The 27,810-nt window shown below is 42.0% G+C and overlaps 2 protein-coding genes across 6 annotated transcripts in view; one reads left to right on the top strand and one right to left on the bottom strand.

The window, feature by feature from the left end:
* Positions 1 to 13,056, top strand: part of TTC7A (tetratricopeptide repeat domain 7A) — a 210,675-nt gene extending 197,619 nt beyond the window's left edge. The window contains exons 20-21 of one of the 5 annotated variants that reach the window (XR_004417261.2): positions 1,250 to 4,718; positions 7,595 to 13,056. Coding sequence is in view for 1 of the 5 variants with exons in the window: in XM_033053676.2 (XP_032909567.1) it covers positions 1,250 to 1,381 (132 nt within the window). In the remaining 4 variants the exon portion in view is untranslated. Of the gene's footprint in view, positions 1 to 1,249 lie in introns of all 5 variants that reach the window. The other 4 variants (XR_004417262.2, XR_004417264.2, XR_004417263.2 and 1 more) reach the window with 4 other exon arrangements.
* A 60-nt stretch (positions 13,057 to 13,116) lies between these two features.
* On the bottom strand, positions 13,117 to 26,190 carry CALM2 (calmodulin 2). The gene is made up of 6 exons (XM_033053689.2): positions 26,035 to 26,190; positions 21,766 to 21,796; positions 16,668 to 16,811; positions 16,487 to 16,593; positions 15,477 to 15,612; positions 13,117 to 14,031 (listed from the first exon to the last, which is right to left on the bottom strand). Exons 1-6 carry the CDS (start codon positions 26,035 to 26,037, stop codon positions 14,003 to 14,005), a joined length of 450 nt encoding a protein of 149 aa, XP_032909580.1. The 5' UTR covers positions 26,038 to 26,190; the 3' UTR covers positions 13,117 to 14,002.
* Between the last annotated feature and the right edge of the window lie 1,620 nt (positions 26,191 to 27,810).

The following is a 27,810-nucleotide window of genomic DNA, read 5'->3' on the forward strand; positions in this document are numbered from 1 at the left end:
AACTCATTTAGGAAGTTGCTGTTTACTCAGAATGGCTCCCCTACAAAAATAGGTTACCTGACATGGAGCAGTTAATAAGATCCTAAAGGATTTTCAAATAAAAGGTTAGTTGTTACTTAAATGAGAGCATCTGTCCCATGACAATTGGTATTGATACAATCATTTGCTAGAAACTGTAGTGATGCTTATTCTAGTTCTTAAAAATACTATATTTTATCTAGCATTACAAATATGGTAAGGTATAGATAACTCAGGATTAAAAAAAAACCCTTTTCTCATTTTTATCAGATATCTAGAAATTAGTGGTACATTAAGATTATTGATCAGCAAATAGATTCAGCCCAAAAAGGCAAAAGGAGGCTCTGTCTGCTGTAAGAAATACAGCCAAGACCAGAAGATACACAGGCATTATGACTGCTGGTTCTGGTATTAAAAAGTAAATTAGAAGCTGTAATAAATTGTGCATGCTTCTGTAGTAATAATTGTGTATATATGATTTCCCAGAGTCATTCCCAAGTACATGGCACCTCTCAGGATGCATGTGTTAATAAATATTCTGCTTATAAATTGTAAGAGGAGCATCATAAGCTAGAGCTCCAGTTTACCCTGTCTTGTAACTGTGAACTTCTCCTAGTCATAGATGACAGATCCTTAGACCTCATTAAAAAACCTTGGAAGGAGCATATTGTCCTTGAGACATACCTAGCAATGCCAAGCTTGAAGAGGTCCCAAAAATGCAAAAAGGCTTGTTGAGGGAAGTAACACCCACATTTTCATATTTCAGCTGACATCCAGCTGAGTGCTCTCAGCAGTGTTGTTTTCACTTTTTTGTTGTGCTGGGGGAAGAGCAATCTGCCAGGGCTCAGCCTACTCACTGCCTTCTCTCTGCCAAGTCTGTTCCACAGGGAATATGTGGGCAGGGGAGCAGGGCTGCAGTCCAGCCAATCCCTTACGTGGCCTTGTCCTCAGCAAGCGGCTGCACAGAGGGCACTATGCCAGACACACCATAATAAGTATCAGGGATTGGTTCTCATCAGACCGTATCGATTTTTGAAGCACAGTTAAGTCTTTTCAGTTGCAGAGCAAAGACTGCCACTGTGGGCTGCCTGATTGTAAAGTTAATTAGGAGAAAATGTCCAGTAAGCTTTGATATTTCCCTTGCTCCATGAATTATCACCTTCCTTTATTTCAAGAAGCCAGCCGGAATCACTTGCTGTTAAACTGATGGTTTTCCTTTTATGGTTTACAGATTTCACGGCTAATTGTGAAGAAAACCATTTTTGGAATGCCTGGGCAGTACAAGCGTGAATCACAGCAGCAAGCCATTGCTTCTGTCTCCCAACATGTATCATGGAACTATTTTCTTCCATCCCTTTTGTAGTACAGTACATTCTACATTATGAATCATTTTCATGCAAAAATAGAAACAAGTGATGACTATGTTCATTTCACAACAGAGAAGAAAGAACTGGCATCCCACAATTAAACTGCCAGGTTTAGTGTCATTGTAACCAATTGCTGCACACATGGCCTTGAGTGTCAGCTGTAGAGAGGTTCAGACCCCTAACACATGTTTCCTAACAAAATATGATTTTTTGGAAAGTCAAATTCTGGTCCTTGGGGAAGATCCAAAATAACACATTGATATTTAGTGCCATTTTGGATGTTGTAACACTGATAATGCCATACCTAAAACCAAAATGAAATGTTGCTGCTCACAGCACAGAGCTAGGTGCCTATCATCCCTGTGAAGGGAATGAGGAGAACAAAGCACCTGGGAATTGGATGTACAGTCCACATGTTCTGGGGTGTGGAAGGTGAGATGCTTTGTCCAGGCACTTTGTTCATCTCTCCCATCAATCCTACCCATGTCACACACTGGTGCTCCCAGACAGGAGCCACTTGGAGCCAGGAGTATAGTTCTCAGGAGTAAAGGCCAGACCTGACCTAGTAATCCAGCTGGGAGGCTGGGAATATTAACTCATGCTTATTGCCCTCCTAACATGGCTGCTTGGGTTCTCTCCAGTCTGGAGCACGCACCTGCTTGGGATGTGGGCAGAGAAAACCTAAGGCTTCCTGCAGAAGATCATGTAGGTATTCCCTGAAGTGCCTAGCTTGGACTGCAACAGATGTCCATTTTGTGAAGCGTAGTAATGACTGGAGACACTGCCATTTTCCAGCTGCTCAGCATGGCACAACATCTAGCTCTGCTGGAAGAAGAGACTGCAGTCACATCTACATTTTTAATCCAGCAAATTCAGCCAGGTAAACTGACAACACCAGCTTTTAAATCTCAGATTCCCTCTCTTCTCTAACACTCCAGTGGTAAGGTAACTTGAGCATTCTTCAATGAGAATACATCGAGCTGCAGGTTCAAAAGCCCTTTTTTTTTTTTTTTTTCTTCTTTTTTTCTTTACTGGGAAGAGTGCGACTAGAGAGCTATTCAGTGGGGTGCCAAACCCACAGATAGGAACTGTAATTACACTGGTTGGTATTGCCTGTGCAGTGATAGCTGACAATTTAATAAACAACATATCCAATATATTGAATGAAGTAGTAAAATGGAACTGCAGTGGCCTTGAGCTTGATCTCTTGCAGTAAATCAGGAATTGTATTACAGAGGCCAGAGAAGTCATGCTACCACTGAAGCGATTAGAGTTGGCCTCAATACTGAAAGGACTGAAGGCATTTTAAATTTTATGGAATTGCAATTTAAGCAAGAAGGAAATTTTACAGATTTTTTTCTGCCACATGGACATGATACGCATCCATTGTACTCACTCCTGTTTTCAGCAGCAGAAATATTCATCCTTTGGCTCATCTACAATCTGAATTTATCTTAGCCACACCACCAAAACACATGTCCTTGTAAATCTGGCAGATACTCTTAGTTCTTTTAAACCCTTAGAAGGGAAGAAATAAAATACTGTTTATCTTGTCTGTTTTTCAGAAGATAGTTAACATATATTGCTTTTCACTATGTACACCAGAAATGACCTTCAAGATTGAACAGTCACAAAAAGAAAGCTAAGATGTTTTAGTAGCCATCTGAAGATATTTTGGCTGTAAATTCCATAAACATGAGCTGATGAGTTGCTTTTTTTTTTGGGAGCCATCTCATTGCAATTAAAAAGACAATTCCTGCAACACAGTTCTTTGCAAGCTGGGCTTAAAAGACCAAAGCCTTGGTGTGCCACAGAGCCACCAAAAAAAAGCCACAAAAAAAAAGCCACAGGTCTAAGTCATGGGGATAACAGGACCTGCCACATCTGCTGAGATGAAGCTGCTGTTAATTGTCAGGGTATTAATAAATGAGGTTGTCACATCTTTTTTCAACAATTGAAGGAGTTACTAACACCATATTTGTGGTGGCCATGCTCACAGTGAAGCCCAGAGACTGTACTCAGTGCCTCAACAGCTTCAGTCTGAAGTCTGTTGGTTTAGGCAGAATTTCACTTTGCCTGCACATTAAAGGAAGAAGCAGACTGTTGCAATAAAGCAGCTGGGGTGGGGCACACCTTCTGTTCTGCTGTGGAAAGGGGCAACTTCCAAGACAGTCAGTAACTGGGGCAGGTAACTTCATAGGCCACCACAGAGACATTCACTGGATCTCATTTAGCAGTGCCTCTAGTCTCTAGCAAGTTCGAGTTTATTTAAATAAGGCAGCCCCACATAGCTCTCCAGATTGCCAGCTCAGCTAGTGCTAAGCTGATTTGAATTACTTCTCATGTGCTCAGGTCACACATAGAGCTCCTACGCCTCAGCAAACACACTGCAATTTATGTACATGTTTTGCATTTCAGATGTCCATACATATTTTATTAGTGGAAATATTCATTTGCATAGTACTTACTGAAGTAAATTTTTGAGGTCCTCAGGACTGCAGAACAAAACAAACCACCTGGACTGAAAAAGAAATAATTATGGTGAGTTAAGGCACTGTTGACATGGTTTCTGTTTTATCAATATCTACCAGTTTTTACTTCAAAATATGAGTACACTCAGGCAGTGTAGCCAAATTTACTGTAAAATGAAGGACCCATGTACATGACAGGGCACAAACAAGCTAGAGTCTTTTCCTTCAAAATGGATTCTAGATAGCTCTGGTCTGAAAAGATCTGTATCCACAGTGATATCTACCAGGGCTTTGTGTCTGCAGAATTATTTTCCAGATACTGAATGAGGACAGCCTCTAAAGTAAATTAGTATTTATATGCCAGTTCAGCAAAGCTCGTGCTTGCCTTTTAGCACAGGCTTCACCTCTTATAGTCAAGTTAATCACACACCTAATTGCTTTATTAAATGGGGAAGAAATGAAGCATATCCTTAAGAGCATACTGTATCAGGACCTACCCCACAGATGGTCAAGACTGAGGGCTTGATCCAGATACCACTGAAATCAAAAGTAGATTTCAGTGGTCTTTAGTTGAAGCATATAAATGGGAGTCACAGGTGTGCTTCAACGATGGAATACATAAATCAGTTTTCTTATCACATAATTTTCATCTGATTTACTTGCATGCAAACCTGGGAGCTGGAAGAGAGCTGAGGGTTTAATGCCCTGGTATACTGTTTATATCCTGGAAGGAACAGTCAGCACAGACAGCATGATGACAGGACCTTGAAGCTACCGATACTTCCCACATGATGGAGAAGAACAATATGGTAGAACTGAAGGTAGAAATTTACTCATGGGTATGGCCCATCCTCTTGCATAGGTACCTTTCAAGGTTCTGTTCTTGCTTAAGCACAGCTACCCATAAAGCTAAGGCTCCAGTGATTTTCTAAAGCACTTTTTCAAACTAAGTAATTGCACAAAAGTGGTCTATTGCAATAGAGAATATTTGGGGAAAAAAAAACCCTTTAAGATAAAAATTAAGACTTAGGTCTTCAAACAAAAAATAGAAGGATTCTAAATGGCATATAGCCAAAAATCTCTTTGGTAAATTAATTCAAATTGAGCTGAGAATGTTTGATTTATTGCTGTGGGTAGTTTGACTGCATGGCTTAACATTCATATGCTACTTTTGTTTTCATCTCCGCCTTACTGAGATTGCTGTGCTATGCCAAACAGCAAGTAAGCCTGGAAAAGAATTTCTTGCTAGGATCTACTTTGAGTCTGCAAGTCAGTAGAGGAGATAGACCCTCCCCATCATGAGTGAATCAGAATATACGCATATCATGAGCAACAGTGAGGCTCTGAACTGGGGCTATTTTCTGCATGGTAGAGGTTCACATAGTCTGTATACAATACTCTTCTGTAGGTGCCCTGAACAGTCTTCTAAGCTTCACTGAAGAGTTAAAATCTGTCTTCAAGAGGTGGAAAGCTTTTTTGCTGGGTACCTATCACACTAGACAGTCCCCCGTTCCCTACGCTATCTCAAGCACAGAGATTCAGGACAAAAATTACTGCTCACAAGGATAGATAACTTCATTTTAACTCCCCTGTTTGGAAGTTATATCTCACAAGAATGACTGTGGACCGAAAAAAGGCCAGAATTGCTGGAGTTCATCAAACAATTAAACGCACCAGCTCTGTACTTTGAATAGAAAATAAGACCAAGAGGAGGGAGGAGCAGCAATGTCTGATTTTCACAAAAACTCAAAAGCTAAATAAGTAGGTTTACTTGGGGGATTTCTTGCATCCACAAAGGGCAGACTGGTGGTGAGAACTGAAGAAATAGGACAAATATGGAAAAAAATGTATACCTTTAACTACAGTACTCAAATGTCTCCCTGGGCAAATTAAAAAAAACCCAACCAACCTACTTCTTCTGCATGAAAGTTGTGAAAACACAAAAGCAAAATATTCTGAGAAACATATTTTAAATCTCAGATGGCATCCTCCACTTGAGTTGGGCCTTTTTTCGTCAAAGGGGAAAGGCAGATTTTAACTTGTCAATCATCCCAAAGGGCAAAATTTCACTGCTTCTCTAGTACAACTCCAGCAGACATTACAGGTCATATATTAGCTACAAAATAAAAAATCCTAGAACTTCCCCTCACTTATACTCTGAAAGTGAGCCACAGCTGTTTCTCTTACAAACATAAAAGATTACCTTGGTTTACAACATAAGACACTGGGATTTCTTCAAGGTGCTTTTAAACCAGTATGTTGCTAACATCGTCCCTATCACACTTCCAGAAATAGGAAGAAAGCACACAGAAGCATTTGGCAGCAAGACACAAACTTGTGGTTTACAGATAGACAGACAACCTTCCTCTGCCTTCTTTGAAACTGCGTGTGGGCCTCACTTGTTGAGTTGGGCTACTTGCAGGCAATGTCACACAGCATAACTACTAACAACATGGGCTGATTGAGCAGGTAAGTCGAGTTTCTCGAGCAGTGTACTCTCCAAAGATTGGAAATGGAAAGTCTCTATTTGTCTTTATTTTAATTAGTCAAAAGCTGATGAAAGCACAAACCAATACGGCATCCTAATTGTTTCATCAGTGAAATTATAAATAGACTTAGACTCTTAGAAAACCTATTGAAATAGTAAACTATGAAAAGCTAGGAGAAGCCTCTTGTCCAAATTGGCTAGAGTATTCCTCAGAGTTGTACTAGATCCGCAGTGAAATTTTGCCCTTTGGCAAGTTAAAATTTGCCTTTCCCCTTTGAGGGGAAAAAGGCCCAACTCAAGTGGAGGATACCTTTCACAGGACTCCTTTCATCCTACTAAGCAAACAGTGAATGGGTGTAACTCAGCATTTGGGTGGAAACAGGCTGCTTTGGCTAGGTGCAGAAGAGAAGGCTGAAGACATAAACACACACATTTGAATATGGGATGCATTTTCCCCATGCTTCATAGAATGCAAGGAGGTACTCTTCTCTCAAATGCAGATGAGAAATAAGGTATCAGGCTTGATAATACATCCAATCTGCTTCACAAGCAAATGACTGATTTTTATTATTTTTCAACTGCTAACATGGAAGCAGACTTATCTTTAGACAGAGGCAGCCAAGGAAGCAAGCACCATGTAGATGAACCCCTTTTCCTGTTTTCCTCAATTTCAAAGCTTGTGTAGTGAAGATTACTTTTTAAGAAGCGAAAAACAGCAAAAACATTTTATACGTCTCTTCAGTAGCCAAAGAGAATTCATCAGAATCCTGGCAATAACACCCACGTTCAAGTGTAATTTATGCCTGATAAATGATGAATCTACATCATAGCAATTTAGGTACTCCAGCTTGGACCCCATGAAGATTTCCTCAGGGGATGTGGAGATGGGTCTCCTTAGCTAATGCTTCCTTGGGGAAAGGCAGAGCACAGACAAATTCAAGGGAAAGAAAAAGGTGACAGAAGAGATTATTTTGTAGCATTCCTTCCTAAGCCCAGCAAAAAACCACAAAAGGATTTTAAAGGTTTTTGGGCAGCTACTGCCTGCAGAAACCCCCACAGCATCAATCCAGGTATGCTGCTATGGTGGAAGGGGATGGAAAAGCTAGCAGGAAGGTGTAGCTTCACTTCATGATTAGCCTGGGCATCAGAGTCCACTTCAAAAATGAAGGAACTTGTCCTGTTGGTAGAATAATGAATGATTAAAACGATAAAAAGAATTGCTAAAGTGCTTCTTTGCTCTTGGCTTTCAGATGAACTTCCAAACTGGCTTTTCATCTGCCTGGTGGGGATGACTTGCTCAGAGAGTCAACAGAAGACAATCCTCTAATACTTTTTGTCTTGGCAGCCTTTTAAAGTGCAATGTATGTATAAATAAACACCATTATTATCTCCATGGAAAAATGCCTAGCATTCTCAGAGTTGAAAATGCAAATCAATTATGCAGTGCCTTAATTCTACCATCTTTAAAATTATATATTACATTGCTTTGTGCATCAATTCCAAATTATTGGAAAGTGTCACACATCCCAATTCATTAAGCTTTACTTTTAAGCATATTCAAGACCTTCTGAATCAATGTAAAGACTACACTAACCACAGAGCTTTACAGTGGACCTTAAATTATGATTTTCCTAGTCTGTGTGACCAATTTGGCAGCAATAAAAGACTGCATTTCCACTTCTGATACAGGGAGCTTCACAGATCTTTTGAAGGTCTCAGGTTGAATTAGTATTTGATCGACAGTGTTTATTTAATAGAAAAAAAATTCAAAGTCTTAAGGACCTTAAAAATAGAGGGAATTGTGAAACCCCACAGCCTTCCTGGGGTTGCAAATCATCTAATGGTTCAGCAATCATGACAGAGTGGGAAGATGATAGAGCTGATCCTCTTTTTCCCCTTTAATTTCAAGAGCCGTGTATTCTAGCATAGTGAAAAAAACCTCTCAGTTAAAAAAAAAAAAAATTAGCATTAAATCCAGACACAGAAAATTTTTCTGCAATTCTGGACACATGAAAAGCTAGCAGAAATTCAGTCTCCCAGGGGCCATTAGTAGTACTTTTCTGTCTGCCAAAAAGCAGGTGCCTTTTAAGAAGGTACCACAGGACCAGGGATGTGCTGTTGTGATGATACAGTCAGTAACTATCTTAGAGCTTGTCAGACTTGGAAGGAAGGGGAACACCTGTCTGACCTCTGAGGGGTTGCCTTGTCACAAGGAACCAGCCAGCACAAGCTAGTGATGCCTAAATGACTTAAGGGAGAGTTACTGAATGGAGAGCTGGCATTGTTTGCTGATCAGGGTGTCAATTACTATTGATAAAAGTACTGGTTTACTAATAGGGAAGTTTAACTCCTGGGTAAGTACATGACTACCCAAAGGTCTGATCTGCAAGATGAACATTAATTATCTTGCAATTGGAACAATCTAAATACTCTATTACAGCTTTAGGAGCCACTAGAAAGGTATAAATCATTGCCATTTGATAACACCCTGCAGGAACAAGACAGCAGTTCCAGCTCCTGGAGTGTTGCTATTATTCAGAAAATAGTGGTAGATTCATCTTACACCACTTATTAGACATTTGCATCAAACTTTTGTCTTCCTCTCATGCTATTCTCCTATTTTTATATTCTTTCATGCCTTTTCTTTTCCATCTCATCACTATAATTTCCTGTTCAGCTCCTAAAAAGCCAAGCACCAGCATGCAGTCACTACAGAACACATGACATCCTGTTTGAACGGCAGGATCTTAGAGCAGGAACTATCTCCTACTCTGCATACATACAGCACCCAGTAAAAAGCAGACCCATTCTTCAACAGCCTGAAGCTGAAACTCTCAATAATGTCATCAGGAGTTATTGTGTCACATCACCCAACCAGAGTTGTGCAGGCTATTACTGTTAAAGCCATCTTTACTGAATCTTCTGTGTTTGAAGGTGTCCTGGTTGATCTTTGCACAATTTCTTGAACAGTATCCCAAGATTCTCAGTTCAGGACACTGAAATAAATGCTCTCTTCTACATAGTTCTTATTTGAAAAAGCATAGGAATTCTTTTTCTAAGGAGCAGCTGGAAGGAAGTTAACCATTTCAAAGCTGCTATTGTACATCATCTGAATATGACACTGTGACATCAGACCTGCCCTTACAGGAAACTGGACAACTAAGGTCTCCATCCCTACTCCAGTAGTTTCTGTATTTTCTGCACAAACTTAATTTAAGTCCTAAAAGCCCTCCTTTCTTTCTCTGTCCCAAAGACAATTCAATCTCCTTTCCAAGGTTCTGTTAAGCAAACAGATTAAATGTAGTACACAAGTTTCAGAATTGTATCTTTGGTTGAAGATGACATTTTTCTCTTTTATACTTACATTGTATTCCCCCAGAATATTAATATACATTGCCATCTCAAATACCTACTATTCTCACAAGTAAAAAAAGCAGATTACTTTCGAAGACTTAATTTTACAGTTTTGCAGAGCTGAATGTTTTAATTGAAAAGTCTGATTTAAAAAACTGAATTCAACTTCCTTATTTGCCCATTAAAGCATGAAGGCTTCCATAGAAAAGACATTTTTAAAAGCAGTATTTGAAGGAGAAATTTTCAAGTCTCTAGTACTTCCCACCCACCCCCACTGGAAACGGCTGGCAAGGAGATTATGGGAACTCCCCTTAGTTACTCAACAGTTAGCAAACCAGTTTTTCTCTTAACTGGACCGAGTCCAATGAACACAGCATAGTCATAGAAGTGACACACATAAATGCAGGAAAGCAGTAATTTTACTACTCGTTGTGCCCAGGTTGTTGGTGAACAATTCCCGAGAGCAGCCCACTCCGCCAGAGCAGCAGACGCAGCTGCAGTAGCCCTGAGAGCCCGGTCTTTGGAGACAGATGGATGAAAGCCAAAACACCCAGTGTGCATTGCCTGCAGTGGGGCTAGCAGCTGCACTCCTGCACTACCTGCTCAGCTAACTTCTAAGCTATAGTATCACCCAAATAATAAGACTGATCTTATTAGCAGGTCCTTAATCCTCACTAACCTTCCCCTTTAACCATTAGCTATTATTAATTTATTAAATGTTATCCTAACAGGCTGCAAATTGACCAGCTACTACAGTTCCTCATCCAGCCATGTATTTCATCCATTTCCCCCCATCAAAACTCCACAGCCACAATTGATTATGGGAAGCTTTTTCAGGATAGCTCACCTACAACCCTGAGGTAGTGTCCTAGTCCTGCCTGGCCATTCCTAACACTACACTAGGATGAGTTTGAGACCTCTCTAACTTACCAGGCTGTGGCATGCACCTGTTCATCCTCCTTTACTGGAAGGATTGCCAGATGAACGTAGGGTTGAACACAACGGTAAGCCCAGGACGTGAGCAGGGGCACTTTGGGAATCATTTAGCTTGGCACAAACCTCTTGAGATCACCTTGTCCAAATCCCTGCTCAAAGCAGAATCTGCTGGAGACATTTTCCCAGCATGTCATCAGTTGGGTTTTGAATCTGCAGATTCCACATCTGTATTTTACCACTTACTGTAGAAGTGTTTTCTCCTGTTCAAAGAGAGTACCTTCAAATCATGCCCATCTGTCCTTGCCAGTGGTGCTACCAAGATTAATCAGTCTTCATTCCCTCCCATCAGGGATCAGTAGGATATCCCTTTCGGCCAACACAGTAAGGGAGAAGTCTTTGGGCCCAAGACCCCCCACCTCAATGTCCAGTTTGGACTAAAACAGTACCAGTTGTTTTGCTACACTGTTGTGCAGCAAAGGCTTTTGTTTTAGCTAGAACAGAACATGAGAACCTCCACACTGTTTGACAGGATGATGGATTGTCTCTTGTAAAGCTATCAGAAGCTGAACTTGGAATGTCAGTGTTCCTACACACACACATCTCCAGAAAACTGCTACAGTGTCCCAAGGCCTGTTTCACAATTGCAGAAGGACCTTGCAAGCACACCTCAGCCAACACTGGTTCATGACCAATGCCATTAGCTTCCACCACACTCGACTTACTGTATCTCAGAGGACATTCTTCCATTAGCAGAAAGTACTGAAATCTACCACTCCCATCCTGTAGTTAAAGAATTAAGTAAACAGGGCTGTTAAGATTCAATTACTGACCTAGAAACCAGGCATTTCATTTATGTAATAGTAACATGGACATGGCACCCTAAATAAAACCAGTAGCTTTGATTTCCTGAAAATAAAACACCCCAAGCAGGGAGCAGCTAAAGTGACCGTAAATAAGTGGTCTTCCTAGACATTCATCTTAACCACAGGCAACTCTCCTGGCTAAGGCAGTTTTTCATGATCCTTGTGGGTCCCTTCTCAGAATATTGGGATAGTGCGGTATCCCAGTGGATAAGGTCCTCCCCTTTTCACCTTAGATGTTTCCACATGCATGCTGAGCTATAGCAGAAGAACAAATGGGTTAAGTGTGATTCCCAGCCTACTGAAATTCAAGGCACTAGACTAGCTAAACCAAAACCTCTCGTCAGATCCCTGTTCACATTACTTACCTATAAAAATGAGGCTTCCAATACTCCAGCAATTCAGAATCTCAAGTGATTGTTCTGACGGTTCTGTAAAATTCTCCTCAACCTGTGCCATCCTAAGTATGTCTTGCTCCAAGCTCTTAGAGCACAGGATGAAGACTGGGTAGGAAGTGTCAGTTTGATCAAGTATTTTGTAGAAGGCAGATTTAACTGCTAGGAAATTTAGACTGCCTAAGCTTCCTGAATCAGACTGCCAGCACACAAACAACAGTTCTAAGGAATTCTGAAGCTGGCTATCAAAAACACTTTTGACAAGGCTCCTCTGGAAAACTGATAAGAGTTGTTCATAATCCTCAGAGCAGAGCTTTAAGATCAGTGACCATAAACACTTGATTAAGTGTTCCTGAATTCAGATTGAACAACTGTCCTAATTTTAGATGCTCACTGCAATTATAAATACATCAAAGATGACTAGAACAATCTTTAAACATTAGGTAACTGCTCAGCTGGGAGCAGTGAGGGTACACAGAGGCAGGAGCCAATGCTTTGTTTAAAGGCAGCAGAATCCCCAAACAAGATAACCACACAGCAGATGTACAGTTAAAGCAGTTGTTGCCAGGAGAGTAGAGAGGCAATGGGGCACGAGCAGCCTCTGGCATTCTTTGAGTTCTTGGATTTGTCCTTGGTAGAAACCAGATTTGTCTTCCACCTTAAGAAAAAAAATTAAACCTTGACAAAGAACTAGAAGCACAGTCGTGCTCAGTAACAAATGAGGAAGAGAATGTTCTCCTGTATTTTGAGCTGACTGCATCCTGAATGGCAACTCAGATATGGCAGTTTCAGAAAAGCCCAAGTGTGAGACTAAGTCACCCCAATGTAGCAGCTGACAGGGAATAAACTCCAAAATAATTAAAAGAAAGCAAACAGGTTTAGTTGTCTGAACAAGGAATTTTAATTTTAGGTCAACTATTGAACTAGGTCAACATCCAGTTCACAATGTCTACAGATAGTGGGCATAGCCAGTCACTACGGTAAGTTTATTGAAGCACCAAGCTCCACACAAGACTGTAAAATACATTTTAAACTACTAGTAAGAAAGCTTCTTCAAGTCAACAATACTATTAAGGGCCAGAGTTTAAGGACTAAGTTTTCACCTTCCAAGCTATTTTAAGACAGCCAATCCATTGCATAAGCAAACCAAACTGCTACATACTGAAACACAGAGCAGCAACTGCATTGAACAATTCCTGTAAATAATTCAAGGATACATTGAAACAGTATGGGTAAATTGTAATTTTTTATTGGAAAACAAATATACAACTTGGAATGGATTTGAGGCAAATCGTGCCATAAGCAGATTTTTTTGAAAATAAGTGGCTAAACAAAGTTTAAAAAGCATAGTAACAAGAGGAGAAAATGTTTTCTGGCACAGGACCAGCAGTACAAAAAAAACTTGTGTACGAGTACCTGGATAAATCACCCGTTTTGCATTAGTGCAACTTAAGTTTCATATTGTTGACTGTCAATCGTCTACAACGTTAAGACTCCACATTTCAACAACATGTTACAGGTATGGCCACAAACAAGTTACTGTGAAGTAAGCTAGGAGAATGACTTTTACAGTGCATTAGCCACATGATATATCCCATTCACATCGTTTTATCCTGCAGGTAAGCTGCAAGAGCCTTATCCTCCCATCACAGAAAGGGGAAAAAAACTCCTATAGAAAAACTCCTACGTACTCAAGAACTAGAACCAGCGTGTTGCTTTAACTAAGGAACAGCTAATGCATGGTAAACCCTAGCTTACTTTATGTAACTTGTCACACTAGTCATACCTAAGTTTCCTAGAGAAAGCTACTTTTTTTAATAGACAATCCAGATGTTCCCTCAGTTAACCAACTTCATCTAACTTTAGATGTGCAGAAGGGCTTAAATATCCAGAGTAAGCCACATGCAACATTTGTTACTTAGATCAATTTTCCAAAAATCAGAACAATGACAGTAAGATAAAGGAGAAAAACATGGAGGAATGGCCTTCTAATTACTATACATGCATAATCTTTTGACAGTAAGGGAAAAACCTTTTACAGATAAGTTACAAACAGAGAAAAGGCAAATAAACAATTTTGTACAAGAAATTTAACACATTCTGTACAACGTCTTCACTTCGCTGTCATCATTTGTACAAACTCTGTAAAAGGAAAGAGTTGCATGAGTTATTTGAAGGAAAAAAAATCTGAATTGCAAGATCTGAGAAGTGGCCTTACTAATGCTGAACATTGTTTCAAAGCTGCATTTTCAGTTACATTCAAAAAGCATCTTCAAGATAGTCCCCTTTTCCCCTAATCACACCTAAACTCCTTCTATTTTTAACGGCAAAAGGCTTTTACCTTTCCACAAAAATTGGTCCCCTCAGTGAACTAGGAAACAGGCTTACTTCCAAGATAAAACATTACAGGGTCCTGTGCCCACAGACTTACAGATGGGAACACAATATCCAAGAATGACTAAAAGATCAGTACAAATACAAAGTAACAATCAACTGAGTAAGTGTACAAGTAAGACATTGTGTTGGTTTGAACTTTCATTTTCCAGAGTGGAATAGTTTAAGTCCTACTATTTTATTTTGCCTGGTTGGCTTTAAGTAACTGATTCAATGCTTAGTCATAAACCACTTAAACTTAGAACCCACAAAATAGGATTCTTCATTCATCTTGCTGGAATATAGTTTCAGGTACAATAATGACAGGAAACCCAGAACCTCAGAGGTTGCTCCAATTTTGAAAGAGCAACGGGAAACAACAGGGACACAGACCCTCTCTAGTGCCAGTCTCTGAACAGGCTACTCAAACGCAGTGATGAAGCTTCAGCCTCGTACATAAAAATGACTTTTCACTCACAGATGTCTGTGTACCCTTAGGCCACAACCAAAAAGGGCTCAAAGGGAAGGCATACCTACACCTCAGAAACAGCACAGATCTTAACTGAAAATACCCTAGATATTTTTTGTAACATGTTCAAACAGACAACACAAAAACAAGCTTAGTGTGTCTCAGCTGCATACAACTGTCTGAAGGAACTTCTGCTTGCATGACTTCATTTACGGTTTAATGTCAGGAAGAAAGGAATAAAAGAAATTACTGCTGCAGCTGATTTATATGAAATAAATGTATTTAAATATCTTCTGAAAGTCTTGAAATTTCTGCATATTTTAGAGGCTTTCCCCTTTTGATTAGTAAGTAATTTTAAAAGCATTAATGACAAATGAGTGACATTCTACAGTCAGATCAACATGCATTAGTGAACAGAACAGTACGAGCAGTATGTGAACATCTGTGACAACTTGCTTATTCTAATGGTCATTAGACATCATTAGATTTACCAAGTCAATTCTTACACTGTACAGCTGAATAGTCCTTTTTTGCCTTTGGCATGAAGGCAGCAATAACACTCAAACTTCAACCCATTGAGAGGTACACAATGTACATAGTAATTGAACATTAGCTTAAAGGAACAGTGTGTTCAAATGAACTTGTCTGAACACTGCCCTATTTAAACTTGGTGTGGCTATCAGCACCCACACAAGAGCAAGCATGAGAAGTGCTACACAAAAGGAATCAATTAACAACTCCTTACCTTCATAGTTTACTTGACCATCACCATCAATGTCTGCTTCCCTAATCATTTCATCAACTTCTTCATCTGTTAGCTTCTCCCCCAGATTTGTCATCACGTGACGGAGTTCTGCAGCACTAATGTAACCATTACCATCCTGGGAGGAGAAAAAGGAACACTGGAATACACTTGCCTAAGGCCCAATGACTTAACTAAAACTTAGGAACATTGCAGAGCAAATTGAACATTAAGAAGTTAACGGCACCTTTGACCACTAGCATTTGCACAAGGTAAATAAGAGCTGTAAGCATATCTTCAGCATTGTCCAATGTCTTTGGGCATTGTAACCCCTTACAGTCTTTGACTGTCCTATTCTGACACATTTTTAAACCACCAACAATGCAAGCAGCACCTTTTGCAACTTCTTAGGTGATGGATGCCTATTAAATCAAGTGACTGTGGTTCAAATGGTGATTTCTTAGAACAGAAGCTACTTAGCTGATCTGCCTGTTTCATGGGAGTCCAGCACAAAGCCACAAGACCTCCAGAGATGACTTTTACATACTCCAGTACTGGTTGGGACACTGAATATTGAAGTGCTAGTGTATACTAATGCAACTGATGTTTTCCTCCCTAGCCCTCAAGGCACCTCACATCATGTTTTCAGCTCCAAGGTGCATCTTAAGTAAGCTGAGTAACTTCAGACTCCTTTAGCAATTTACTTAGCAAGGACTACACGAAAGACTCAAAACACAACATTTAAAATACTTAACACAATTTCCTGCCTATCATCTGCAAGTATTTCAGTATCACAGTGAGCACTACTTTAAATCATGTAACCCATCACTATCCTGACAGCTCATTTGACTTTTCCCTTACAGCCCTTACAACCTTACAGACTCTGCTTTAGGATGACTGGCCAACCTAGAGGCTCTCTATGACAGGACTGCAGACACCCCTCAGATCTGTGAGAAAGCACAGCACAGTGCTATTTTTTTTTACAGAAATATTCCAGGTAGACATTACAGTACCTTGTCAAAGACACGGAACGCTTCTCTAATTTCTTCTTCACTATCTGTATCTTTCATTTTTCTTGCCATCATTGTCAGAAACTCTGGAAAGTCAATTGTGCCATTGCCTGAAAGGTAATCACTTTGTTAGAAAAACGTGGTTTAGGCACTTTATTAGATTACTTATTAGTAAAGCTCTTACCATCAGCATCTACTTCGTTGATCATATCCTGTAGCTCTGCTTCTGTGGGGTTTTGACCAAGCGATCTCATCACTGTCCCCAACTCCTTTGTAGTTATAGTACCATCACCATCCTTGTCAAATAGTGAAAAAGCTTCTTTGAATTCTGTACAAAACAAACAAAAAAATTAATCCCTTAAGCTTTGAAATGTTAATAATAAAAAAATTCACTGCTACTGATTGTTGCAAGTCACAAAATTGCATTTCAATCTTCTAAGAAAATTTTGGTACACTGCTCAATTGCAATGGCAATAGAGCAGCATCAGCATCTGAAAACACACCCACCAGTGTACTGATGAACCACATGTTGACCTACATTAGGATGGAAGGTTATCCATTTCCAAAAGACTCAGATGTCTGTTACTCCTCTATCCTGAATAAGGGTTCCTAACATGGAGCTGAAATAGCTATCTGTAACTACAATGATCCACACCCTTGGTAGGAACTGCATCTCAACATGAAACAATATGGAATTGCTATGAGAAAATTGAAAATGCTACTTTAAAAATACACATGCTACAGCTTAATAGCACTGCTATTACTAATAGAGGAGATGAGTCAACGGAAAAAGGTACAATCAGACCAAACTACACCCAAGTTTCTCAATATAAGCCACTTCCGCTGGACACAGATGTCTGAACACTGTATGCTACCACAACTGTTCAAGGAGGAAAGTCACTGGAGTCTTCATTCCTGAAAAGCTGCTTACAAAGCGGCTTCAGCCCTACTGTATCCTGAAACAGCCTTCAGAGAAATGTTTCTGACTAGTTCTAAGACTGCTTTGCTGTGTTGCAACACTACCTCTTAACCCCCTACAATGGCTGTACTGTAGCCAGGAATATTAATACAAGCATAACATGTTTAATTGTCCAGTCCAAAAATGGAGCTGGTTTTAATCCATGCCATCTGTCTTTGGCCACAGACCTTAAACAAGCTCACTGGACTGTGGTAGCTCACACACGCATAACAGTAAGGCATGAGCATCTTGTCTACTTCCTTGAAGACTTCAGATCCCTTTACAGCTTTCAAGCCATCTGAGATCATGGCTCTGGACAACTCATCAGCTCAAGGGTACTCCTGAAATCAGAAACACTTCCAAGAATTGGTCTTTTCAACACTTCCATACAGCCAGCTTTCCAGATGGTGGGTTTCCCAGACCAGAATTAGTCATAGTAAAAGTTGTTTTGAATGACCTGAACGAAGCCTTTACTTCATACTCTGAAACCCTTTCGGTGAGTACAAGCTGACAAGTGTTAAAAATTAAACTGTAAAAATAAGTTTCTTATAGTTCATGAATGCAGCTACAACACCAAAGTCACACAGTCAAATCCCATCCAGGAAAAATCCCACTACTCTTCTACATTGAAGTCTGAAGTGTTCCAAGAGCCAACCCCACTGTTTAGCCTATCAGAATGAGAGCAAAGCTACCATGGGACCAGCAGAAACAGTTTCAAGCCAGTATATATAAATTACAAAGCAGAAACAAGCAGATACAACAACCTGTATCTATATTTCCTTCCAAACAGTCTTGGCAGGGAGCTAGTGTTCAATTATCTTGCAGGCAACAAACAGGTTTCTTAGGACTAAGCTCTCACACCAGGGAAGAAAATGCTTTTGGGTCAATCCTAGTAGAGAAGTTGACATTCTATCATGGAAGAACCTCAAAAGGGGAAAGTTGCATCTTCACGAAGAGTCAAGTGATCAAGTGTTACTCAAAACGTTTCACTGTTAACCAGTTCATCCTTCATGTGAAAGCAGAACTGCAATGACCCTGCTTAAAAAGGGTAATACTTAATTCTCACACAAATTTCAAAGACTTGATTTCTACAAAATGGGCATTTTAGTGGTGTATTCTCAACACCTGGAAAGAACCATTCAAAGGACAACTCTACCCCTTCTACTCAAAGTTGCAATAGGCTAAGAAACAACCAGCTATAAATCATAAAGAAAATAACACAAGCTGATGATTAGGAGCATATTCCTGTTTGAAATGTTGAATCAAGTTCAGAATAGCATTAAATTATTTCTCTAACCACTTCCAGGAACCACCTCCAGTAATTAGAACAAAGGAGTAACAACCTACGCAGATGCATTTTAGACTAGAGCAAGAACAACCTGGCATAGCTTTGGAGGATTTGCAGCCATGGCTAGTGAAGGCACCTATGAAAACCGAAGTTTACTGAGCAACTCAATTCTGGCATCCTGCAACATAAGGTTATAAAACAATACCTTGCACCTTAAACATCTTGATTCTATACAGCATGTAAAGTAAATCCTCTTTATTTTGCACTTCTCCATATCAAACTGCAAATGAAAACTCTGTTCTAAGGTTACAAGGTTTCAGCCTTTCCACCCTTCTGAAAAGCATCCTGCATCACGAGAAAAAGACTACTTCCAGCCCCCATGAAAGACATGCTAATCCAACAGTGTAAACTCTAACAACCTAGGTCAAAATGTTCTTTTAACCATAGCTTCTGAAACATCTGTGCACCACATTACCTTTTCAAGTGAAGTGGCAGCCTTCAGTGACCTAATATGTTCAGTGAACCAGGACTACCATATCCACTCCTACACAATTTAGCCAGCTATGTCTGGAACTTTTATAGGACAATGTCAATTGTTCTCTTCACAGCTACCAGGACCTCAACACTTAAACATGTCTATTTCTACTATGTCAAATTTTAAATCACTGTTATGGTCAAATCCCCATCAGAAAACCAGAGCACACTAAAGGAACAAGACAGTGAACACCATACATAGGCCTGCTTGTACACAGAGCCCATTTGGAACTCTGAAGCCCAGGGGAAGGACAGCTCACTAGACCAGTTGGCTTTGGGACAAAAGCATCTTCAGGCTGCTCTCCCATCTGACCACCCAGGTGGTCCTGACCCCATTACCTCTGTAATACAACATTTAACCAAAGGGAGAGCCACCTAGCAACTTTAATTTTTACTGAATGAAACTGCAGCCAGTACTCACATGTTGTAGCTACTCAGATTTCAGTATCAGTCTTTCATATGAACAAAATCTGGGAAGGTTTTCACCCCTACCTACACTGACAAGAAACTTCAGCCCTATATGAGCAATGGGTTCCACAGGAAATGCCATCTGGAACTTTTAACAACTGTATTGTGATGCTCCACAGCAGAGGGGGAAGGATTTAAGCCCAGAGGAAGTGGCTGTTTTAAGTACTGGTCTCCTCTTTTAGCCACGATAATGCAATTTGTCTCTACCTTGCAGTACCATTTCCTACATCTGCCTTCAAACCAAGAGCTATGCATTCTCCAGGAAAGCTCAATTATAATGGTGGTGGCTCAAGTTTTTTCAAGCCAGTCTGTAAAACATTCAAATTCTATCACTAAGAGTCTTCCCATGCAAGACCACTGGTCTCCAATAGCAAAACAAGGTAGATGCAACCTTTCCTAAGCAGTACAGAGAATGATTCCTTCACACAACACCACTGAGCTTATGTCTTCACATCTGAGGTTCACGGTTTACTTGCAAATACATTTGCTTAACAAAACATCACAGCTGCCCAGAAAGTGGCAGGCCATTTTATACTGGATACTAAGATATACTTTTATTCATTCCATGCAGTTGAAAGCCTCTATTCCAGAAAGACAGGCTCATCAAAACTTACTTTTGCCTCTGAGGACTGTATGATCAATACTGAATAGCTAAAATTCACACTCATCCCAAGGTAGTGTTAATAAGCTTCTTGTTTATACTCCATAATTAGTTACATTAACTAATAAAGCTTCTACAATTAACAATTGGAACAGTGAATTGTTATTGGAAAGACAGCAGTGACAATTGATGAAGCCTGCTCTAACTAAAATGATCACAAAACCCTTAAGCTATGTAGGCCAGTTCCTGAAGAAAAAAAAAAATTTGAAGTTGAACTAAATTTGGCTTGCGCTTACTTGTAAGACACTACCATGGCAACAAGTAAATAGACTAAGGACTTTCCACAAAACCATAATTAGTCTCCTTTGAGTAAAAGAAAGCTTCTAAAGTCTAAAAGCTACAGAAGCATGCCCTTAACACTTCAGATTTGGCAATTATGGCAAAAACAAACCAGCTCATAATGACGCTTCTGTTTAATACAGTGTCTTCAAGAGCTACACCACAGTTAAAAAGTATCTCAGAGGCTGTTCTCTGTATGCTTGACCTGGCACTATTAGATTAGCAGAGCCCTAACATCCTCTAAAATAATTTCACATGACAGTTATGCGCATTAAGACTTTCTAGCATTAATACTATACACTTGTCAGATCAAAACCACGAAGTTCCTGAATGTCTGTGGCAAAGCTGAATTCTGTATTACCAGCTTAAGTCACATATATTACTGAAAATAAGATCAGTCTACTGAGAACAGTGAGACAGGTAAGTGTGCAGCCTGCATAAGTAGGAGACATGACAAGAAAAACTTTTTGCCATTAGTAGACTGCTGCCAGTGCACATAACCCATTTCTAGGGGTCAAATACCAAAATACAACAGATGCATATTTATTTAAGCATTTCAGAGCAAGTGCCAGACCATCAGAACAGCACACACACACTTGTGTCCAAGTCCACAATACAGTTCCAAATATGGAATATCAAGAGTTGTCATCATGAAGCCAGTCTCTGCTGTCAACAACAAGAGCCACTCAAACATCTCTGATGACAGGAGACAGCAAAGTAAATTATTTTTGCCTTCTGTTAAAAAAGTACTGCAGATTCCAAGCCTTCACCAGATTTGTTGTGATCCCCTGTGTCCCATCCCCCCGCTTTCAGTCTGCACTTGGGACAATTCTGTAGTCGTAAGAGAAGAATAATCACCAATCTACTAGCCAGAAAAGCTGTGGGGATTGGTTAGCTATATAACTGTAATTCATTATATCCATGGTGCATTTACAGTAGATAAGCCTTTAAAAATCAGGTGACAAATTAAAACATTCCACCATACCACTTTAATATCTAAGAAAGCTAAATATCTTGTGTAACACAGACTGTCCCTGGATTAAGAGATGTGCCAGGTCAAGTAGGAGTAGCAACACTACACATAAAAACCTCACCTGCAATCTGCTCTTCTGTCAGTTGATCAGCCTGCAATAAAAGAAAATAAGATTATAATTGTAGCAAAAGTCCAGGGCAAAGTAAAACAGACTTGTAGAGGCCTCTGAGTATGGTAGTTGCTCTTCAGAGCTGATCTATAGCATTCTGAAATAGTTCTAATAAAGCTCAAAAGTCGTCAGGATTGCTTGCTTAGTAAGAACTGGCAGCCTATCATCCTTTCCAGACCCTGCAATGTCCCATACACCCAAGTAATAGAGATTACCACGTGCATCAATCAATAACCCAAGCAGCACTAGCAAGCTCAAGGCACACAGGTTCCTTTAAAAGCACAGACTGGTTTTAAAAAACTCATTTACACAGCACAGTATTAGCTTCAGCTTCACCACTAAGCACTTTAGGTGTCAGTAATGCAGCAGTAGCCTCCAAATGCCAAATTTAAGGCAGACTAGCTAAAATCAGAAAAATATACTCTTCACTAGAATTAAATCATCCCCTGATTAACATGAAGCTTCATGCCCAAGATCTGGCTGTAAAAGACAAGAATCCAGCTTCAGTCCACACTGGTCATTTCAGCTGCATACAGCTGTCTACACTTTTTTCAGACCATTTCCTATACCGTCAGCAGAAGGCAACAGGGCCACTAGAGGAAGGTTCTGTGGTCCAAGACAATCTCTGTAACAGCTGGGTAAACTCCAGTTTATATCTCATTTTCCTCTCTCATCAGTTTTGAATCCATTACATTTGATAGCAATGAAAACCATCAGTCTTTTCAGGCCAAACCCAAAATGAACTTTGCTCTTGAAAGGTCACACCAAGATGTTTGAAGACTGTAGAAATTCTCTCCCTAGGTTCTCAAATCAGCTGATTCTTCAAAACAAATTATGGATAGTTTGAGTTCAGTTGCAGTAACAAGGTAACATACTTCCTTCAGGGAAGCTTCTTGAACCCTTTACTGAAGAGTAAAAAACACTAAAATACAGAAAAGGTATATTCACTGCTGAAATTCACCTATGCTTTTTCAGCTTTGTTCCTGTTGTGACCATTTAAGCAGCAACCTTTTTATAATTACTGCAATATTGACTGAAAAATTTTCTGTCACTAACTATGCCCACTAAAGTCTCTCCACACATTAGCATCTGTCAGGGAAAGACTTGGCAAAATGTTTTTATAATACCCGTCAATTTTTGCCAATTTCAATTTGAATTACATGTTTATACTGCATGTGAACTTTAAAGTTACCAGTCACTGGTTATTGTTTCTGTGACAGAAGTAAGGTGGCTGCTCTAGCACTTGTACAAGAGCTAAGTGCTTACAAAACCCTCTATGCACGCAACATAGCAACAGCCCAACATAAAGGCCACAGACTAGCTGGGGCTCACCTACTTTAAGAATCAAAACCACACTAGTGAGGAACTTCTAAAAGGTACTGGCAGCTACACATTTCTGCTGTATGAAGAAGTCTCAAGCAGGCTCCACTTTTTGTTAGAAAAGACTAGCACGGTAGCAGCACTGCTGAGAATATAACCAGTCCAAAACTAAGCTTTAGGATGGAAGTGTTCTTTCTGCTGGTCACTTAACAGAAGCCAAACAGATTTTCACTTGTCTGGAGAGCATCATTAACACAGACTCATACCTTTGCATGCTATTTACATTTTTATTGTTTGAGTGAAGAGAATGATGTGCTACATTTCCGTAAGATATTTATATCTGAAGAAAACTGCAGATCAGATTTAAGCAGTAAGAACATCATTTATTTAGGTCAATACTTTTGGATTACCAACTTGAATCACATACTGTTTTATATAAACAATTTTATATGGAGACATGACATAGCAATATGTTTTTTAGCATTCCCAAACTCTTCCTTCTTCATAAAGACAAACTCTTCCAGCAACTTAACACATCCTAACCATGAATTTGGAAGAGCTCTGACAATACCTGTAAGAGGTACAGTGTTTGAGAAGAGCACAAAGCTTATTAGAAGACAGAGGTATGGAGCAGTTGAAAGATAAGCGGGGAGGTGGGGCAAGGTTGAACAAACACCATCTGTACTCTGCAGTGCTGGGCTCTGCAGGCACTGCTGCGCAACAGCAGTAAAAGGCGGAGCCAGCGAGCCTGCCAGCTCCCTGCCTCCCGAGCCACCCAGGTGGAGGGCTAGCAGCCTGGAACCATGCCTGCCACTTACAGGCAGGCCACTGTGGCCTTCCTAGAGGGGCCTCCCGGAGCTCTCGATAATGGTGCACCATACGCACAATAGCGCGCACACCTTCACCAGCGCAAGGTAACTTCCAGACCGGGCGGGCAAATGCTGCGTGCGAGGTGCCCATGCTGAAGGTCTGACATGCCCTTCACTGCGGCCGAGACCCACCCGAAACCCCCATTTGATGCCAGCACAGCTCTGACGTGGCTCTCTGTGATTCACGTTGCAGCACTTTCATTTTCTGCATTAGCTCCCATCCCCCCACCCCCAGACTGCGCGGAGGGCCTGACAAAGAATCCAGAGCTCCTAGGAAAGCGGGGGAGCTGGAGCTGCTGCGCGCCGTGTTTCTGTGGCACACGCAGCCTCTAGAGGTAGCGTTCCATTACAGCCGCCCTGGGAGCTGCTCCACAGCGCTGGCCAACGCCGCCCATGGAGAGCTACCAGCGAACGGCACGCAGGTGAGCTTCCCTCCGAAATGTGGCTCCTCGGTGCACTTCGCAGGCATCAGATCTGAAGGGACACCTCTCTTCTGGCAGGACTAACTAGAGAACAACCACCAGGACAGACTACACAGACTAAAAATTAGGTTTATGGTAGGTTAGCTTGTTTTGGGAGCAAATCATTCTGTCTTATCTAGCATGGGCAACACTGGACAGTCACATGTTGAGCCAGTCTGGTCTGTCAGGATGAACTATAACCACATTTAAAGTGTCACTGTGCCTCCTGGACACACCCATTTTTACAGAGACCTTGCTTGAAGATACTCCATTTTTGGTTCTGTACAGATGATGACTAAATGCAGTAAGTCTTTTGCTGCTACATTCACTGGGTTTTTTTCCCTGCTTTATGGATGATTTGCTGTATAAGTTCACAATTCAAGCTAAAGAATAAATTGAGGCTTCTATTCACCAAATGTCTTTGCCGAGAGACAGCATTTTAAAAAACCCCAAATTTTAAGTAGCCATCGTTCACATTAGACATGATGAGCTGACAGTCATTTGACTCCTTAGAAGAACATAATGAATGAAAAGACAATTCCACTCTACTGCATCTTCTCTTAATGCAGAGATAGCACTAACTGGTCACTGGCGCTGCTTTTGCAACAGAATTGCTCCTTTTAGTAGCTTCTCAGTATCCATTTGCTTTAATTTTAAAAATCCAACAAACTCTAAACTCACATCCTTCAGACTGAATTTGAAACCATTCTCCCATTTCACAAAATGCGTTCTATTTCGACAGCGGATTACAATTATAAACGCATTGTTAGTAATATTTAAAAAGCAGGACTGTCCTTTGCAATGACCAAAACGAGAAGCAAAAATTGTTTAAAAAAAAAACAACACAAATAATCCCTTGTCCAACAGAGCCACCAACAGCATGGCGCTACCATGGAATCGACAGGGGCTCTAACGCGAGCTGACAACAGGTCTAGCGAGGAGGGCGATGGTGCAGTGAGGCACAGCCTGCCCCTCATCATCATGCTGCTCAGAAGCTGCAGGGCTCCGCAGTGCATTATTATGACCAGGCGCAGCACACCTCGCTAGCGAGCCGGACAGCTCGGGCAGCCTCATTCAGCCGCACACGCCGAGAGCAGGGAGGAAGCGATAAGAAAGCAGAGCTGGTGCCATCGTGGCAAGCTCCTTTCCCCCCTCCTCCCAGGACCGCGGGTCCCCTCCCAGAAGGGACCGCTATCCGCCGCTCCCCCCGGCAACGCCCGGCGCCGCCTCACGGCGCTCCCGCCGACCCAGGGGCCGTTTGGATTTGAATCCGCACCAACGCCCCAGGGCGGGAAAGGGACCCGGGCGGGACCCGCCGCCGCCGCCGCCACCACTTCCTCCCACGCAAATGGCGCCTCCGAGCGGGACCCTCCGCCCCAGCCTGCGCCCGCCGGCCGCGGTCAGGGGCAACTTCATCCCCCCCACACCCTTCCGCAGGCGACCTCGCCCCACAGCGGCCAAACCCCCCCTCCCCCCCGCCCCCCATCCGCGCCGAACTCAGCCGCCCCCATCCCTCCGCATCGTAGCAGCGCCCGCCGAACCCCGCAGCTGCCCCGTGCCCAGGGACTCACCATGGTGGCCCGGCCTGGCTGCGGGGTGCGGTGGGAGCTGAGGGCTGCACGGGGCGCACGCTGCGCGACCTGCCCGCTGCACGGCTCGCCTCACACTGAGTCCTGCCCGCCCGCCGGCGGCGTCTCATAAACCGCCTCACCGCCCGGATCGCTCCGCGCCGCTCCCTCCCCCCTCCCCTTCCCCCGACACTGAACCGCGCTGAGAAACGAGTCCCGGCTGCTGGCGCCCTCCTCGGCAGGGCACCCCGCACCCAGAGCGCCGCTCCTTCTGCCCCAGAGCCCCGGCGCAGGAAGGAGCGGGGTGCGGAAAATAGGGGAGAGCAACGCTTGGGAAACGGCGGGGGGAGCTGGGGGAGGGAGAGAAGGGAGGCGGGGGCCGGGGCTAGGGACTATTTCTCTGGGCGGAAGAGGATTTTAGGAAAAAAATGCCGAGGAGTGTGGGGACTCCTCAAGGAGGGCGCTGATTGGTGGGTTCGTACCTGCAATGCGTCACTCGGACATGCACACTCTGGGCCGGGAAGGCGCGCGCCCCTCCCCCCGCCCGCAGTGCGTGAGGGCCGGAGCGCTCCCGCAGCCCCGCGGAGCCGCCGCTGCCGCTCCGTGCCGGGCCCCCGGCCCAGCGCGGCAGCCGCGGCCCGGGGAGCGCCTTTGCCACAGCGTGTGGAGCCATTATCTCCGTGCTCTGCTCCGGAAAGCCTCACCCACGCAGAGTTAGTAAATGAGACTTGCTGTGCTTCCAGCACAGTCCAGAAAAATTCCCACCTCGCGCTGCAAGCTAGAGATGCTTCATCGCTTGGTAGCGTTGTTTAAAAGAAGAGATTTCACAGAATCAGTTAGGTTGGAAAAGATCTCTGAGGCCATCGAGTCCAACCCGTGACCGATCCCCACCGTGTAACCAGACCAAGGCACCGAGTGCCACGTCCAGGCTTTCCTTAAACAGGAGCGGTGACTCCACCACCTCCCTGGGCAGCCCATCCCAATGTCTAATGTCCTTTGCTGTGGAGAAATTCTTCAAATGTCCAAGCTAAACCTCTCCAGTTAGACATTTTACCTGTTCTCCCCCTTTTCCCCTGTTAGGAATCACATACGCCCTGGTCCTGTACCTAAGCACAGGTGGCCAGCAATTCCGAGCTAAAATTTGGAATCTTATAAAGCTTTTCCATAAGATGCATTTGGACAAATGGCTCAGGTGCAATTTTCAAACTTACACATGCATTGTCAAAGATAATTCAACATAGAACTGCAATATTGGCTGAATCCAGTGGCAGCAGATCTACCTGTCCTCTGTGAAAACCACAACACTCTTTTTTGGGACCATAAATACACTATTAAACTTCGGGGGCCTGAGTTCAAGCTTTCTGACCTAAGTTTGAACACAAATCACCGCACAAATCACATTTCAATGAAAAACTACCTACTTCCACATCTATTAAAAGAATTATTTAGTTTATACTTACACAATATGTAAACAAATAGGTATAAAAACTATCTGTGCACTGTCACAACACAAACTAGAGCAATGGCTCTCACTTTGCACGCTAATACTCATCTCAGTTCTTTGCAGTCTTTGGTTTATAGGCCACAGAAGTAGGATGTGCTTGGGAGGGGACTGGCATGAATAAACTCCAAAACCAAAAAGTCTGTGAGCTTTTCCTCCTGAATATGAATTCAAATTCTCAGGATTGCTTTCTTTTCAGGATGATCTTATATCCACTGAATTCAGACACAGAGTGGGGAAAAAAACCCAGAAGTCCTAGTTTCTTGAAATAGTTGAGG

This window comes from Catharus ustulatus, chromosome 3, assembly GCF_009819885.2.
Source record: "Catharus ustulatus isolate bCatUst1 chromosome 3, bCatUst1.pri.v2, whole genome shotgun sequence".
NCBI classification, from domain to species: domain Eukaryota; kingdom Metazoa; phylum Chordata; class Aves; order Passeriformes; family Turdidae; genus Catharus; species Catharus ustulatus.